General features: G+C 55.4%; 7 protein-coding genes across 7 annotated transcripts; 5 read left to right on the top strand and 2 right to left on the bottom strand.

Annotated features, from left to right (window-relative positions):
• Positions 1–560: 560 nt before the first annotated feature.
• DICSQDRAFT_62710 (cytochrome P450) lies at positions 561–2,990 on the top strand (the record flags this gene model as incomplete). The annotated part of the gene is given in 14 exon segments (XM_007366594.1): positions 561–693; positions 749–850; positions 865–1,000; positions 1,056–1,099; positions 1,159–1,256; positions 1,322–1,500; positions 1,556–1,806; positions 1,862–1,928; positions 1,992–2,189; positions 2,251–2,280; positions 2,342–2,575; positions 2,636–2,668; positions 2,730–2,758; positions 2,830–2,990. 14 exon segments carry the CDS (start codon positions 561–563, stop codon positions 2,988–2,990), a joined length of 1,695 nt encoding a protein of 564 aa, XP_007366656.1.
• A 468-nt stretch (positions 2,991–3,458) lies between these two features.
• DICSQDRAFT_62518 (glutathione S-transferase C-terminal-like protein) lies at positions 3,459–4,395 on the top strand (the record flags this gene model as incomplete). The annotated part of the gene is made up of 2 exons (XM_007366593.1): positions 3,459–3,509; positions 3,598–4,395. The coding sequence occupies 2 exons, from the start codon at positions 3,459–3,461 to the stop codon at positions 4,393–4,395; spliced, it is 849 nt and encodes a 282-aa protein (XP_007366655.1).
• Positions 4,396–4,882: 487 nt separating this feature from the next.
• On the bottom strand, positions 4,883–6,588 carry DICSQDRAFT_62725 (uncharacterized protein; the record flags this gene model as incomplete). Its single annotated transcript, XM_007366592.1, has 4 exons — positions 4,883–5,134; positions 5,222–5,315; positions 5,761–5,921; positions 6,361–6,588. The coding sequence occupies 4 exons, from the start codon at positions 6,586–6,588 to the stop codon at positions 4,883–4,885; spliced, it is 735 nt and encodes a 244-aa protein (XP_007366654.1).
• A 506-nt stretch (positions 6,589–7,094) lies between these two features.
• Positions 7,095–8,366, top strand: DICSQDRAFT_147751 (C-8 sterol isomerase; the record flags this gene model as incomplete). The annotated part of the gene is made up of 3 exons (XM_007366591.1): positions 7,095–7,226; positions 7,706–8,153; positions 8,233–8,366. 3 exons carry the CDS (start codon positions 7,095–7,097, stop codon positions 8,364–8,366), a joined length of 714 nt encoding a protein of 237 aa, XP_007366653.1.
• A 703-nt stretch (positions 8,367–9,069) lies between these two features.
• On the top strand, positions 9,070–10,371 carry DICSQDRAFT_170957 (uncharacterized protein; the record flags this gene model as incomplete). Its single annotated transcript, XM_007366590.1, has 5 exons — positions 9,070–9,092; positions 9,165–9,295; positions 9,349–9,717; positions 9,775–10,262; positions 10,315–10,371. 5 exons carry the CDS (start codon positions 9,070–9,072, stop codon positions 10,369–10,371), a joined length of 1,068 nt encoding a protein of 355 aa, XP_007366652.1.
• Positions 10,372–13,533: 3,162 nt separating this feature from the next.
• DICSQDRAFT_137347 (uncharacterized protein) lies at positions 13,534–14,693 on the top strand. Its single transcript, XM_007366589.1, has 4 exons — positions 13,534–13,692; positions 13,776–13,950; positions 14,017–14,244; positions 14,316–14,693. The coding sequence occupies exons 3-4, from the start codon at positions 14,122–14,124 to the stop codon at positions 14,634–14,636; spliced, it is 444 nt and encodes a 147-aa protein (XP_007366651.1). The 5' UTR covers positions 13,534–13,692; positions 13,776–13,950; positions 14,017–14,121; the 3' UTR covers positions 14,637–14,693.
• Positions 14,694–16,126: 1,433 nt separating this feature from the next.
• On the bottom strand, positions 16,127–17,029 carry DICSQDRAFT_170956 (cytochrome P450; the record flags this gene model as incomplete). Its single annotated transcript, XM_007366588.1, has 5 exons — positions 16,127–16,179; positions 16,244–16,421; positions 16,475–16,604; positions 16,659–16,793; positions 17,013–17,029. 5 exons carry the CDS (start codon positions 17,027–17,029, stop codon positions 16,127–16,129), a joined length of 513 nt encoding a protein of 170 aa, XP_007366650.1.
• Positions 17,030–17,227: the final 198 nt, after the last annotated feature.

Here is a 17,227-nt window from a genome sequence, read left to right as displayed (position 1 = left end):
CGTTTGCCGGATTGAACAGGGTAGTTGCGTGAGTCGACTGATCTCGAGGTTGACAGGCGCTTCCTCACCACCACGGCACCGGGCGAGACCGTTGTGGGATTGAATGGGCTCTTGAGAGTCATTGACTCAAGGTACTATGTCATGACCATCTTCTCTTCCGCAGCGTCTATCGAAAAAGACAATGTCACAAGACTCCATCCGGGAGCCAGAAAAGCCACTTCCGGCCACGGCAGGATGCTGTCAGGACGTATTGCGTCCGAGATCGAAGGCCGTGCGTGGGTCTATAGGATTTCGGCCATCGTGTGCACAATCCGAGTAGGCTTTGTCCGAACCGAAGAAATCCGACAAGCTTGTCCAGGCCGCGCTTCTTCGCCGCAGCTAGTCAATCGGGTCAATCGAGCCCTTTCTACGGCTTCATCGACTGCTCCTACACGGTAAGCCTCATATCTACCTGATTTGGCACTGTGGACGCGCTATGAGCACATCTCTATATAATCGAACCCTCACTTCAGTCTCCTGCAACGGTCTGCAGACCCTCTAACAGAGCTCTCGTCCTCTCTATGTCCTCTCAAGTTCTGCAGGCCGCCGTGACCTGTGTTGTGTGCTGGGTGCTATGGAAGTACTTCCGCCAGTTCTTCGTTAGATCGCCTCTCGACAATATTCCAGGCCCTCCTTCGGGATCTTGGCCTTACGGTGCGTTCAGGGTCTTCGCATGCAGTGATTGTCTGATCTCGAACTTGCTCCCTAGGAAACCTGAAGCAGATCCTCAACAAGAACGGCTGGGATTTCATCCAACATCTTACGGATAGCTATCCCGGCATCGTGAAGCTCCATGGACCGTTCGGGGTATGTTCTTGTGCTGAGTACTGTCGGCCGTCCATCAATTGCTGATTGCGGTCCTATACTGGCATCGGATGCTCTACGTTTTTGACCCCATCGCCTTGCACCACATCGTGGTAAAGGACCAGAACATCCACGAAGAGGGCGCATGGTACATCAAGTGGGTCTCCCGTGTCGTTAGCCCACATAGTATCATCTCTAAACCTTTCCGGAAGGTTCAACCGTCTGCGATTCGGGCCGGGACTTCTGGCCACTTTGGGTCCGTATGCCCATTGCAAGGCCGATGAAGATTGTCGCATTGACGACCGCCATACGCAGGTGATCACCACCGCAAGCAACGCAAGATGCTCAATCCGGTCTTCTCCCCCAACCACATGCGGCGCATCATCCCAATATTCGACGCAGTATGCCGCAAGGTCTGCGTCCACCGACCCCGCCCCCTGCCATGCGAGTGCTGATTTGATTGGTGTGGTGACGACAGCTGCAGAAGGCCATCGGGGACCGCATCGGCGGACACGACGAGCCAGTCGAAGTTGACATGCTGACCTGGATGAGCCGCACCGCGCTCGAGCTGATAGGTCAGGCCGGCCTCGGCTACTCGTTCGATCCCCTCGTCTCCGACTCCTCGGACGAGTTCGCGGCCGTCATCAAGTCCTTCGGGTAGGTTCTTCTCCGCTCACCCACGGCGCTGGGATCGTGTTCACTGATATCCTAGGCCCGCTCTGGTCAAGATGAACCACCTCCGCCGCATCCTGCCGTACCTCCCCGAGTTCGGCACCGCCGCCTTCCGCGCGAAGCTCGTCGAGCTGTTCCCGCACGACGGGGTGCACGAGGTGAAGCGGTTCATAGATACCATGCACCGTCGGTCCGTCGAGATTTATAGGGGCAAGCTCCGCGCTCTGGAGCTCGGTGACGAAGCGGTCGCAAGGCAGGTCGGGGAGGGGCGTGATATCATGAGTATCCTGAGTGCGTGGGTTGTTTCTTTTGTGTGCCACGGGCAGAATTCATGCTATGCGTACAGTTAGAGCAAACATCGCGGTAGCGGATGAGGACAAGCTTCCCGAAGAAGAAGTCATCGCACAAATTTCGTACGTCCGCGCTATCGCATCGTGCATATCATACGGACGAAGCTGATTGACCCGCCCTTCTAGCACGTTCATCTTCGCAGGAATGGACACGACATCCAACGCGCTCGCCATGACGCTCATGCTCCTCGGAGACCATCTCTCCGTCCAGCAGAAGCTGCGCGACGAGATCCTGAGCACGTTCGACGACCAGGACCATTTCGACTACGACAAGCTCGTCTCCCTGCCGTACCTCGATGCGGTCTGCAGGGAGACTCTGCGACTGTGAGTCGTGGCCGCATGTCTTAGCAACTGCAACTGTTCATCCTCATACTCTACGATCTAGCTATTCCCCCGTCACCCAGATCTTCCGCGAGTACGTTCCATCTCCTCCTCTATCAACTTGGTGATGACTATCGTTGCCGACTGCTCGTAAGGTCCCGGCGTGACGTCGTACTGCCCCTCTCGGAGCCGATCAGAGGCGTGGACGGCAAGATGATACAGGAGATTCTGGTCCCGAAGGACACGACGATCGCCGTCGGGATCCTCTCTGCCAACCGTAACAAGGCGATCTGGGGCGCGGACGCGATGGAGTGGAAGCCTGAGCGTTGGCTGTCCCCTCTCCCAGAGTCCGTCGCCCAGGCGAAGATCCCAGGCGTGTATGCGAACTTGTGAGAGCCTTTCTCTGCGTCGCTGGATCATTTCGTTAAACGATCATTCCTATATGACAGGATGACGTTCTCGGGCGGATCGCGCGCATGCATGTAGGCACCCTCCCTCTCCGTGAACCCTTGGAACGTCCTGACGGGTGTCTTGGTCTTGCAGAGGCTTCAAGTTCTCGCAGCTCGAGATGAGTGCGTTCTTTGCTTTTTGCTTCTTTCTGTCTGGGACGAGCACTCACCGGATGCTCTTTTGTCTTCGTCAGAAGTCGTCCTGTGCCTTCTCCTGGCGAAGTTCACCTTCGCGCCCTCTGGGAAGGAGATCAAGTGGAACTTGTCGAACATCAGGTTTCCGACTGTCGGTGACGACCCCAAGCCGTCGATGCCGATGAAGGTCGGCTTGTACCAGAAGGCGGCGGCTGAGTGATTGCTGTTCCGGTAGGGGTTCAAAACGAGGAAGGCGTAGTCTGTTTCTCTAAGCAATCTGAAGCATTACGAATTTGAGATACGAGCTCCAGCGAATGCATCTACTTCTATCTCCCGTTAAACGTACGCAACCACACTTTGAGGATGTCAGCGTACGCAGTATTTCCATGTCGTTTGTCAAACGTGCGAAGCGGTCTCGTCGACTGAGTAAGCCACGAGACACAAACTCAATCCCACCATCAGCGCAGCATCGCTTTCGTTCGCCCTAGGCCTGCAGTCGATCCCATATGACCCAGCGCAATGACGTCAGCCAATGTCCTCCTGTCTTTAAGACGGCCTCCCGCGTTCGCGCGACATGTCCGTCCTTGCCAACTTGCTTCGAGCTTCCACAGCACGCGCCTCCCTGCTACCACCGAGCACCGCAAAACAATCCACCCTCCTCACCCGCAGGACCCTCGCGTACACCACCATGAGCCGCCCCGAGAAGAAGCAGCGCACCGAGGACTACGTGCTCTACTACGTGCGTCCCCTCCACGCCCTCCGACATTGATAATGCCATGCGGACCCCACACTAACCCTGACCCGTACCCGCCTGCTACCCGCACCAGTGGCCCGGCATCCCCGGCCGCGGCGAGTACGTCCGCCTCGCGCTCGAGTACGCCGGCGTGCCCTACACCGAGCACCACGCGGACCTCATGCCCACCCTCTGGGACGCCGCCAAGATCGGCGCCCCGCCCCACTTCGCCCCGCCCGCCCTCCAGCTCCCCTCCGGGCGCGTCGTCTCCCAGACCGGCGCCATCCTCCACCTCATCGCGCCGCGCTGCGCGCTCGCGGGCGCGCACGGCTCGCAGCTCAACACGCTCACCGCCGACGGGCGCGCGAAGATCAAGGACCTGAGCGACGCGGAGCTCGAGCGGGGCGAGGAGGAGCGCGCGAGCGTGACGCAGCTCGTGCTGAGCGCGCTCGACTGGCAGACGGAGGCGCACGACGTGCACCACCCCGTCGCCTCCGCGCTGTACTACGAGGAGCAGCAGGCGGAGGCCGCGCGCGCCGCGGCGCTCTACCGCAAGGACCGCCTCCCGCGCTGGCTGAGCCACTTCGAGAACGTGCTCGCGACGAACCCCGAGACGGCCAAGGACGCTCCCAAGGTGTATCTGGTCGGACGGCAGACGACGACGGCGGACCTCGTGCTGTTCCAGGTCCTGGACGGGCATTTGTTCGCGTTCCCGAGGCGGATGGCGCAGCTGAAAGAGGGCGGGGAGTACGCGAACGTGTTTGCGCTGCATGAGCGCGTCAGGGGCGAGAAGGGGATCAAGGAGTACCTCGCGAGCGACCGCCGGCGCAAGTACAGCAACGGCATCTTCCGGCACTACGAGGAGCTGGACGGGGAGGAGGAAAGCAAGTAGGGACACCGGAGGCGAAAACAGAGTGTTTACCCAACCTGTACCAAAACTTGAACGCACGTCCACTGCTCGCAGTCGACATTCGCGTTAGTCCATCGACATGTACATCAGTCACGGTACCGTTAACAAGACCTTGCTTCATCCCATCCAGCCCCCTGGGCCGAACCAATGAACCACCCACCCCGCACTCACACCATGCCAACATGTCTGAGGCGGAGAGGAAGGAAGCATAATATGGACAATTACATATACATATACACAGACCGCCCACCGATGGCGCGCCCGAGCGCATACTGACCCATAACCTATACCCCACCCAGGCTGCACGCACGCACGCACGCACGCACGCGTTTTCTCCCGATCCCCAGTCCCGCGATCCATCCACCAAGGCAATGCAAAGACCTCCCCAAAACGCACCCAAGCCAAGCCACGTCCGTCGCGCGCGCAGCCCGCAGCCCACGCGAAACCTCTCCCGCGACCGTGGCCACGATCACTCGGCCTTGCCGTCCATGACGCGCCCGACGACCTGCCCGACCCAGCGCTCGAACCGCTCCTGGTCGAGCACCCCGCGCTCGTCGAAGAACTCCGTGAACTTGCGCTCCTCGCTCGCGCGGCCCTTGCCGAGGAGCGTCTTCCCGCCCGACGCCGAGCGGACGTACGCGAGCCCGAGCGCGTAGCCGGGGGGCGATGAAGGGGTGGAGGGCGTCGTCTTCGCGGTGATGGTTATCCGCTCGGTCACGATCTGCATGCGGCGTGCCGTGTGCGGTGAGCCACGTAGGTAGACATGGACAGAGGAACTCGGTGAAGAGCGAAGAGAAGGGATACGCACGCGCTTGTCGAACGTCTTTCGCCTGCCGACGAACACGGTGTCGCCCTCGATGAAGTACGCGTACAGTGTTTGGGTGATGGTGAGGATCACGTATCTGTCAGAGGGCATTCCGTCAGCGATGCGTCCGCAGAAGCAAGGGCACAGGCACACAGCCAAGCGGGAGAAGGGTGGTAACGGGTGCAGTTCGTTCCGCCAGCCCCCTCACGAATGGAGCCTCCTGGCTCGTCGCAGCAAGCCACCTTGCGCTGTTGGGATGATGTTTGGGCCGAGTGACAGTGCTAATGACGCAGAGGCGTCCTGGCATGGAAGTGATCGCGTACATGACCGCGAGAATGGTATGGACGATAAGGGAAGCGCTCGCCCACATCTGCCCACACGACCACCTCGGTTCTGAAGACGGCGTTGGGGATTGAGTGCAAGAGGTCCAGGATGGAGGTGGAAAACAAACAAGAATGCGGATGGAATGACCGTCTTACAGAGACGCGAGATACCCGGTCTCGAGGCAACAAGAGGGAAGAGTTAACGGAGGACAGACTTACAAGATGACACCTGCCCATACCGCGGGCTTGCTTTGCTCAAATGGTACACGCCAGCCATAGAGACCTGTACCGCCTGCTATGAGCACAGAAAGCCAACCGAGGGCCAGCCGGACGTCGGTGTGGGTGTGGATTTGCTTGAAAAGATCCGGTCGGGAGAGGAACTGCAGAGCAACAACGCATCAGCACTATTACGCTTGCCGCACAAAGCAGAAAACTACAACAGAACGACTGCTTCGATAGAGCACGGATATGGCAGGTGGGTAGAAATTTGGTGATCGTCGAGGACACGTTGTGGTGCACGCGGCTGGCCACGCCTCCATTCTACATCAATATGCGCACTGCGACGCACGCGATCATAACCCTCGAAGAGCAATAATGGGCATGATACACGTCTACGGTGTGCTGTGTGTTCAATGTGCCTAGGGTGCAGCGGGCAGAGGGTCTCGTGTCTTCCAGGGCACGATAGCGGGGCCCCGCTGCCCCGTGCGCCTATGCCGCAAACACGCTGGTGGTTGTGGCCGTCAAACAGCACATACCCCGCTATGAACCACCCGCAGTCTGGGGAGAGAATAAAGACGACGGGCGCAAGGAAATACGCACTCGTTTGAGGGCGTCGTCGCATGCATGCTTCATGTCTGCCACGCTCGCGTTGTTGACCTTGACCTCTTCGCGCTCCTCGCCAGCCACGGGGACCAAGAGCGCGTCGATGCTCGACCTGTGGGCCACGCTCGAGTCGTCTTTTGGCGGCAGCGGAGGTGCCGCGTCTGTGTCGGATGTCGGGGGTGCGGGTGAGGGTGAGGGACCGGACTTGGGCGAACGCGGAGCCATGGTGCGTAGTGTGTGGTGGTACTAAGAAGGTGTGGTTTCTCGTGAAGAATGTGCGTGCAAGTCGTTCGCGAACGCAAGTTCTGAGGTGGTTGGGTGGTGTAGTGCCTCGCGAGGCCAGCTATCGCGTCACAAACGACCAGTTACGAGCAAGCGAGAGGCAGGAGGGAGGAGAGATGACGGGAGGTCGGAAGCACGACACGACGACAGTACATGCACCAATCCGGAAAGACGCGCTCCCGCAACGTGGCCCCCGCTTAGCACGCCACCGGGTTTGGTTCAGCTATGCACCAAGCGCCTGGTCCGGTTTGGGGGTACGGGTTGGTTCGGCTCCAAGCAAGTGTCATTCTGGCTGACGACCGCGACGCGGCCAGTGTCCAATCATGGCGCATCTCGCGAGACGCGAATCGTCCCACGTGAGCGCAGGGCGGTCGTATAAATCCTTGCCTGGTTGCGGTTCTTACCCAGGCTCCCTCTCACCGTCTCTGCCAGCCAGCTCGGTGCACGACATGACCTCCAAGAAGTCTGGAAACAAGGCAGCGCAAGCACCGGACGCCTCCGCGACGCTGCGGAAATGGGCGACACGGGCCGTGATCGCATTTGTTGTCTACGTCACTTGCAGTTTCCTCGACCGTATCAAGGTATGTACACCCTCCTCTCTGTTTCCCTTGCACACACTCCGTATGGCTGTAAGACGCATTGGGACGAGAATCTGTCATCCTCACAGGACAAGGAGGAGGATGCCGTGATATCTAACACGTCAATCGAGTTTCCTACAAGGGGTGGTAGCTTTCCCGCTTGAATGCAATCATTTGCGCGGAGCTTTTTGTTTTCGAGTTGCGGAGGTATTCGCGCGAAGCCCCGTAACGGGCGCGGCCAGTTGGCGGTGGCCCAGCACAGGTCATGAAACACACGACTCAACGAACATTGTCACTCGCTCTACGTGCGTCACGATGAAACATGGAAGGTCGTGCGCGAGAACGCTCCCATCCGTGTACACGAAATTCACCATGCGCAGCTCTACCATACAACATTTGGTCACCGGTCTAGCCTGTGCCCTCTTGCATACAAGCACCCGCACGCACTTCAGATAGATGCTCACTCTCGATTTTATTCACAGGACCGCTGGTACGTCTTCGACCCCAAGGCCCTCCACGCCCTCGCGCAAGACGCAGTGAAGGCGCACCCGGACGATATCAACGCCATCATCCCGTACATCGTCTCCAACCTCACCGCGGAGTACCCCGCGTCCGCGATCGCGCTCAACACGAACTCGTCCGAGTGGGTGCTCAACAACGCGGGCGGCGCGATGGGCGCGATGTACATCATCCACGCCAGCATCACCGAGTACCTCATCATCTTCGGCACGCCGCTCGGCACGGAGGGCCACACGGGGATGCACACCGCGGACGACTACTTCAATATCCTCGTCGGGGAGCAGTGGGCGTTCGACCCGCCGAAGCTCGAGATGGAGCGCTACCGTCCGGGCGAGGTGCACCATCTGCCTCGGGGGCACGTGAAGCAGTACAAGATGCACGAGGGGTGCTTCGCTATGGAGTATGCGCGTGGTACGTGTCGTGTCCCTGCATGTTGTAGTGTCCGTGTTTGGGCGTGGTCGCTGATGTGTCCCCTTCGTCATGTGTGCAGGTTGGATCCCGCTCATGTTGCCCTTTGGCCTTGCCGACGTCTTCTCGTCCACGCTTGACTACTGGTCGTTCTACCACACCGTCCGTATCACCGCGCGCGAGAACATCCGCAATTTGCTCATCGGCAAGATCTAGACGTCTAGACACGTCCATGCTTTATGTAAGGATTCATGCAAAAGTAATGCAGTTAATGTAATGCGTGTTACTGCACAATTTTATAATCAGTGGACGCGAAACCTGTTCGGGACGGCAATCATCGTATCGTGTGCATGATGTCGGGTGGTATCGTTATGTGCGAATCAGCGACGTATACTCCGGGTGTTGGTAGGCCGTCAGTTGGCCATATGTATCCGTGTGGGCGCCCGCTCGATAAGTAAGTTCACTGCCTTGCCCACAACAGTACGATTGTGCTAACTAACCCAGTTCTAGTCCGTCGCCTTATTTGAGGCGGCACTCGGTTCACATTGTTAGGAAGACAGGATGATGATACTGTCTTGATTTCGTGTCCCGACTCACAGTTCGCCTCGATCTTGGTGAAGCACCGTGGGTGGTAGTCGTTTCTGATGGCTCTGATCTTGTACAGCTGGGGTTACATATACACACGATACCACAGCGCTGGAACTTGGGACTCCGAAGCATAGCGGCGAATTGTTGCCATCGGCTTCATCCCTGCAACTGGTAGCTGAAGCACTCAAGGCGAATCGCGCCGACCAACTCAAGTTGGATATAAATTCTAGGCGCAGTCTCGCATGCTCATCGCCCACTCACCCTTGGCTGAGTGATCATCCATCCAGCTCTTCCTATCCCGATCCTTCGGTCTTGTTCTACCAAGGCGACTATGTCGGTACCAGAAGTCGTAGTGTCAGTGAATGTCTTTCTGTTTTGGCTCCATTCTTCGACAGCTCACGTTACGCGTGCTGCACGCCACATTAGGTCGCAAGAGCACATTTCTTCCTCCCTAAGCCTCGGGAATGGCGTCGAGCTTGGGTATCTGGACAGCGGCGCACCCGAACAACAGGTGTACACCACCATCTTCGCCATTCATGGCATGGGTTATCATAGTCGTGAGTCCGGACGATCTTCACCTCGAGGGCACCCCGCCTTACGAATGTTGCAGCTGTGTTCCAGAAGGTTATTGCGCTTTCCCCCGCCGTGGGTATCCGCTTTGTAGCTGTTACGCGTCGTGATTACAATGGGTCAACGCCGTACACGGCCCACGAACTGAACGCGCTCCGAAACGGCTCCGACTCCGACAAACAAGCCTTTCTACGGGCGCGGGGGCTGGAGATTGCTACCTTCATCGAGCGGTTCATCCAGGAGAACAGCTTACCGGCTCCTACCTCTGACGGGAAGACCGGTGGTATCGGGATTCTGGGTTGGTCGCTGGGTGCTTCGTTCGCCGTCGCTTTGGTAGCGGACCTACAAACGTACCCGACTCCCACTCAGAAAACATTAGGACAATACCTGCGCGCACTACTTTTGCAAGGTATGCCAGGTTATCCAAATTGTCTGCACACGGACGCATTGACTAATCGCCTCGTAGAGCCGCCGTCTATCGCCCTGGGCCTTCCTCTTACCTCGCAGTCGTGGTCTCCCCAGATCGACACTAGTATTCCTGCCCGGTACCGTCAAACCGGCTTTGTTCAGTGGATCACCTCCTACTTCGAGCATGGCGACCTCTCGACGCGGGACCCGAACGTGCTCGAATACGTCCTACCCACCGTCAAGCGCGTTCCAAGCGTGTTCACCATGAGACAAGATCAGCTTGGCGAGATGACGAACATCGACGCTGCGAATGGCGGCGATACCCTCATAGTGGTCAGCTTTCCGCCGCAGCTGCGAGCTTGCTACAAGGATGCGTTGTATAACAAGGACATCCGTGCCGCTCTCCCTCGCATGAACGTTCTCGCGTTCTCGGGTGATGCCACGGCCAATTTCGGCATCGTCGCTTTGTGGTCTGTCCAAGACGACGACGCCGCTGCTGGGGGCGGTTGGGTGGAGACTAAGATCGTTCCGGGCATAAACCATTTTGTAGGTCCCGGTGATAGATACCTTGGCCACGACTGATTTTCATCCTAAATAGGTTCATTGGGACGCCCCTCAGCTTGCTGTTGAAACTTATCTCAGCGTCTTCGATTGAAGTGGGCGAGTCACACGGGTTGGCATGCTGGCACACTGTTAGGCAAGAGTTTATATGAATAGAGCTGACGCTCTGGTTACGACACTATCAGACATCCACTCCAGGAGTTAGTGAAAGATACAATGCATGCGCCAAATATACTTGTATAGTTACACGGATTCGTCAGCATTCCCTATGTCGGAATGTCAAGGCTCATCTCTGTATGATCGCAAGGGGCAACTTGCCTACTTGTTGTGCATCTCGACAAAAGTGCCCGCCGCTCGGCGAGGTAACGGCGCTCAAGGTGACGCTCACATTGGCTTGTGTAGATGCCACCCGTTCGCATTCCCCAACTCCCTGTGATGAGGTTACATTTGGATGGCGGAAGATGACGTCAGAAATTTGTAGGCTTTGTTCGAGGCTAGCCTTGAAAAATGGGCGGTGGTTGAGCCTGCGTGGCGGTAAGGGTGTTCAATTCCAGTCCCGTGCTGAACTTTGAGGGTAGAAGCGGCTGGTACGAACAGCAACATGTATCCAACGAAGTCAACTGTAAAGCAGTAGTTTAGTAGTCAAATTCTTCCAACTCAGCATTCAGTACGAACTGCAGCTTGCGATGGTGAGCACCATACATGCCAGGAATGTCCTGACCTGCATGAAGGCAGCCTTGGAGAACATAATGAATACAAGGCCCGAATTATGCCTGCTGTAGGGTGACGTACGAGGATCAAACAGATGCCAAGGTAAAGCCTATCGGGAAAGCCTCAACAGAGATCGATATGAGATTCAAATAGGTATCTCTGCCACTCACGCAAGCGTGATCGCTTGCGAGAATCTCTCAATTGGGTGGCCATGCATGAATTACTAAACGAGCTCACCAGAGCCTACAACACAAAGGCATATCGTCCTCAGGACGGTGTTCATCCTGATCGAATAGGTAAGAGTAGTCCAACTCGTCACACTCGGACTGGCTCACCGTTCCGTGTTAGAAAGACCCGATCGATAAAAATAATGCCAGGTAGCAACCCCATCGAGAAAGTCCATGGCTACTGTGGCTATGAACAGGGCTATCCAGGCATAGTCCTGTGTAGCATTTCGACACAAGGCATGTCATGATTTGTGGATGAACCTACTGGGACAGACAAGGTAAGCAGCGACCGCTGTTGAATCCTGCAAAAGGGAAATCAATGAGTGTATCACAGACTCAAGGTGCTTTGAGAGACATTGAGACCAGAATGGCTGTGCGGAGGCCTGTCATTTTCAGGACAACACGAGGGAAACATGCCCTCACGTATTTTGGAACCTAAGCTGACCTATCTTAGATAACAATTGCCTTATGAGTCACATTTGTAGCTCACCGTCGACAACGGTTGCCAGAGCAATCTAGGGATAGTTAAAAGAGCTGCTCGCTGGTTGTCAAGGCCGAGATCCCACCATGATCCCAATCAGTCCCACATTCTTCCCATTGCTCACTTCGAGATACATTAGCAACCAGGTACCGCTCGAGCAGACATTAAATCACGCTCACAGCTGTACAACCGGCGTATCAACAATCTACGTAGAGGGTCAGCGATCGCACATCATCTTAGCAATTGATACTGACATTCGATTCAAAACAGACGTCACGATCTATGTAGTGACGTGGTGAGCTTGTAAACGTGCATGATGCGAGTGATTGCCCACGCACTGAAAGGGAAGCAGCTGTCTGTACCCCCTTCAGCAGTGTCAGACATACAGAAAAACAGCAACGGTACCAGCAGAGGCCTGTTGATTAATCGGGAGATCAGGAGTCATAGTGATGCCCACAACAGACCACTCACCATTCGGTATGAGTCACAAAGAGCTGTGCGAAAGAATCTTTCCGATGGGTCACCATGTTTTGATATGCTGCTAACCCGAAGAACCCCAGCTTTGTGGTCATGAACACCCTATTGGTACAGCGCGTTGAGCTGGAGAACAAATGGGTACATACAACTCTAAACAAGTCTGAACGCACCAACTGAGTGGAATCTGTGTTTTGCCGGGTATTACATGGCCTCTATAGAAACGTGAAGAGACAGAAGCTAACGCACCACAAACCGCAAGGGCCATTCATCCCCGCTCACATCTCGGAAGTAGGATAAGACCAGTATGGAAGCAATTCCCCAACACCTGTGGTGAAATGGTGCTAGTGAAACCACGCCCGCAGGGTGACTACGAATGACGTGTGACTCACGCAGAAAGAGCAACAGTGCCAATAAGGAGCACACCCAGTGAGTCGTCATAGACGGACATTGTCACGAGCTAGGTTGATGGGAGAGATCAGACCGATAAGAACGTGCAACGGATCTTTATTGTGCAATGGCGAGCGTCATTAGTGCAGCGCAGCTGGTCAATTTAGGTTCATCGCTGAACGTCGTCGTCATCTGTCAAATCAAGCGAGTTCGATGGTCACCTCATCAGCCTCGAGGATCTATCGCTTTGCATATAGCTTGCAGCACCGCACACGGCCAGATCTAGACGGAATGATCTAAAGACATCTGCTGTTGTTGTCTGTGACTCATCAACACGAGGGGAAGCGTACAGGAGAAACGTTAGAACACTGTGACGAGAGGGAATATCAATGATTGCATGAGCGGTGATTGAGCGCACTGCATACCTGTTGAGGGCCGGCATCGCCGATCGGGGATGTCGGGGTTCAGGCCTCAGGTTCAATCTACATAGACTCGAAGCAGGCAAAGCTGTGTTTACAATCTGTGCGATCTAACAATCCGGCCTGCAGTGTATGCGTCTTATATGCCCCAGATCCCCTCTCGCAGTTCTTTATTCGATACGCCGTGCCGCCAGACACTAGCCAAGGCCCAGTCGGCGGGCCACACGCAAACGATAGCACGCCTCCTTACCCGTTGGCGAAGGGCTCGACATTCAGCCTACGTCTCGGATGACATGGCGCAAGATGCAACTGCCGTTTAGTGTTCAGTAAGATGCGTCCAATCAACACCTATCATAGCTGTCGACAACCAAACAAGATCAATTGATAGAGGCTGGCAGAGTATTGCCAGTACTGTTACACTATGCCACCGGCATGTCCTGTGCAGGCACGTCAGGTTCATCTGTGACCGACCGAGCAGGGGGACCCACTAGCAACAGGCTTCCAACATCTTGCTGTTGCGTGTATCCAGGTAGACCCATGCCGCTACTCGAAACATCGAAATGTAAAGTGACGCCATCGAGAGTCCGCGTACGCGTTGCCACTTCGGGATCGCTGACTGTGTGCGGTGAGGCTGAGGTTGTATGATGAAAGACGACAACAGAAATCCCCATGCTCTGCTTGAGTCTGGCCTTCAAATTGAACGGTGATTGGAACTGCATAGTAGTAGAGTATAGGCGTCTCAGTTCTCATGTCGCGCATGTGGTGGTTAGCCGTGTGAGCTGAACTAGTGACGTACGGGAAAAAGCCGTCGGTCAGACGTATAAACTCTTGAAGAGGCTGTCGAGCTTGCGCAACTTCCTTATCAACGCTTTGATCCACCCCTCCGCGGAGATGACGCTCTCCGCCTCTTCTCTCAGCGGCTCCATGTACTAGATATATGCGGCAAGGTTGTATAACGCATGTGTGAACGCCTGCGTCCAACAGCGCCAACGTTAGTCACCACTTCAACCCAGTGACAAGTCGCGTTCGAGACATACCCACTAAGCGTATGGATCGCGTCAAAATCCACGAGCAGCACGTTCTCGACAATCAAAGGCCTCCCGTTCGCACGCGCTTCCTCGAGCACCCACTGGAGCATCAGGATGTCGCACGGCTTGTCGTCTCACTCTGCCCCATTCCCAGCCATCATCCACCGTCGCTCCTGGAGCATCGGCATGAGAGTATTTTTGTTCTTCGACACCATCGGTACCGCTTTCACGATGAGTCTAGGTAAAAACAAGTCACGCCAAGACTCGCTCAGCCGAGAAGGAAAATATGAGCAGGGTGCACTACGTACAGTTTGAGAAGTCAGGGAATATATCAAGGACGATACAAAGACGTCTTTCGTGAAGTTGATGGCAACTTCGAGATACTTCGGATCTTGACCTTGGCACGTCACATTCAACGAACACTAGCATCGGCACGGGCAGCGGGTGGGCACGAGGAGAGGCCAGGGAATCGGGGAGCGGGGCAAGGCGAAGTTGGTGCCATGAAGTCCACGACGGCGGCGGAGAGAGGAATACGCGAAACTCAGCGGCGGGCTGGGGCATGCTCTGACCGACTCGAGGAAACGTCCTACGTGCTCGCGCGGAAGGGTATTACTAGGTCGTCCGCATAGAGGTCCCCGTTCAACAGGACGAACGCGATCGTCGAGGAAGCCGAGGTGGGGTGTGGGCGTAGAGGACAACGCTCCAAGAAGCTGAGCACTCACGTTGCGTGCCAGTGGGATCAAGGTCGAGGCAGATTGTAGTTATTAAGTAGGAGTCTCGCTCCGGCTGCTGGCCGGTGCGATTGTCTGCATCACGTGGGTATAGGCGCCCATCATGGACGGCTCAGGTATATTTGTACTGCGGCCCTGCCAAGTTCCAACGGGTGGCAGTGAGCGGCCCCGGAAGCGAAGTTTTGCCCAACTCAACTGCTGTAAACTCCTCATGTTAGTGAAGATTCCTTTAATATCGATACATTCAGCTTCAAGTTGCACTACTGAATGCCGAGCGGGAGTTCCGCCATCTGGCACATCGCCGCCAACTTCAAGTTCAAGGGCTAGTACGCGTTCTTGTGTGGCTCGACTCGTGCTAAGGGCATGTGTGCTCTATTCATGGTGTCCGGACTACTACCATTTGCCAGGAGGAACCGCATTGTACGGATCGGAACCCCCGAGCTAATCCATCATCGGGACTAAAGGTCGCGCAAACGACGGGGACACTATGATCAGTGAGTAACGCCACGCACTCTCCATCCTCCACCGCTCATATCCTGTGCACTTCGTCTAACGAGCCAGGTGTCAACCTCCTTCCATTTTGCGAGAAGCGAGCTGCGTACAGGCTGTCCCTATACCCCCCAAAAAGTCCGGATCGACTCGCCGCTACGTTCCCAAGCCCCGAACATGTTCAAAGTTGTCAGCTACTGTCACGAGCTTCCTGGTCCTCGGAGAGAATGCGACTCTTGCAGCAAAGAATAAGCCCCCTGACCGGGGGCACTGCTGCCCTGTAGCAGTTCACAGCCCGGACACACCACTTTCGCTCGTCACTCGAGACTTCTATCAGACCATAGCAGGAAGTGGATCGCAGAAATGCAATCCAGAAGCATTGAGGTGATCTCAATTTCTAGGAGTCTGTACCGCACCTCGCGATTACCTAGGAATGGACATGACCTCGACTGTGATGGATAGCCGCGTCCCTATACAGTCCGAAATCATATACCATTCCATCTGTGCATTTACACCTGACCTCGAGTCAAAGAAGCTCAACGTTCACTGGGAGGCAGCCTCTTCGAACTTGAACCTCTCCAAGAGGTAGGTCATCAGAAAAACGTGCAAAGGTCTTAAAGTACCGAATAAGACCTTTAAGAGCTCTAAGACCTACCCTTTACAGTAATTCATGGGCGTTAGTGCACCGCCACCTCAGAGCTCTAAGACCTCAGTTAAGAACTCCTGTTGTTCGGGGTACACAGGCTGCGTATGACCTCCTAAGCCTCAATCAATATTGTGATCCAAGAGGGATAATAGATAGAAAGCCTCCCAAGAAGTTTGGAGCGAAACCGAACGCTGGACGCCGCTGGAGGCGCGGCGCAATTTGGCGGGCGGCGCAATTAAGAACTTTAAGACTTTCAGAACTTGCACGTTTTACTGATGGTCAGGATGACCTTGTACTGGAAGATGGCTGTTGCAGAAACAAGAAGGGAACTCAGCCGCACAATTGGGCGTGTAGGATGAACACCACGCACCAAGCCGATAACCAATGCAATTGCGAGGGCCGTCACTGAAGGCAAGGGTTTTCGCCCACCCGGAGCAGAGCTTCTCGCTCGGAGGAAGGTCCTTCAGCCAGCGCTCAGGTCGGAAGACATCGGGATCTTCCCACACGGAGTCCATACGATGAATCGCGATGCATAGGATGACGACCACCTAGTTTCTACTCGTCAGTCATGCAATACTATTAGCATATAAGTGGAGCGAACCTGGCCAGGAAGGACCGGAATCTGGCTCACGACCTCGCCGTTGGAGAGCTTGACAGGTTCTCCCAGAGGGATGCTGTCGGGCACAGTCACAACACGTTCGATGTACGGAAGGCCAGAGTACAGTCGCAGTCTAATGACACTAGTTGAGTAGTCTCAATCATGGGAGCTTTACAGGCAAACTCACGTCTCTCGCAAGACGGCTTCGAGGTAAGGCAGACGCGCCTGGAAGTCATCATAGGTTGGTTCACCCTTAACTGCTGCCAGCTCCTCATGTAACTTTGCTTGTATCTCAGGATGCCGAGAGATGATAAACTCGGGGCTGTGAAGACAAAGATTAGATCCGACTAGAGTCGAAGCAAGATCTTCAGTCAGTAAGGAAAGACTATATTGCAGCAACGAACTGTACCTAGAGTCGAAGCAAGACTACAAAGGATCAAGTAAGTAACTACAAGTTAGAGGTAGATATAACGAAGTACTCACTCTTCAGTCAGTAAGGAAAGACTGAAGAGGGAGGACGCAATCTGAAGTCCTTATATACTACAGAGAAGTGTCCATGACTAATCGAAGAGTGGTTAGTCACATGTACCATAGTGCGATGAATAATACAACGACGAAAGAATTGCGACGTATCGCACCATAGGATGAGTAATAAATGAGTAAGGCATAGACCTGTCTAGACCATTCTGGAGTAGTACAGATTGTCCTAGACAGTACCAGAAGAGTCCGGAAGCATAGCTATAGTACACGAGCAGA

The sequence above is a fragment of the Dichomitus squalens genome (genome assembly GCF_000275845.1).
Source record: "Dichomitus squalens LYAD-421 SS1 unplaced genomic scaffold DICSQscaffold_19, whole genome shotgun sequence".
NCBI classification, from domain to species: Eukaryota; Fungi; Basidiomycota; class Agaricomycetes; order Polyporales; family Polyporaceae; genus Dichomitus; species Dichomitus squalens.
Note: the sequence above shows the minus strand (reverse complement) of the source record. Positions and strands in the feature narration are given on the sequence as shown.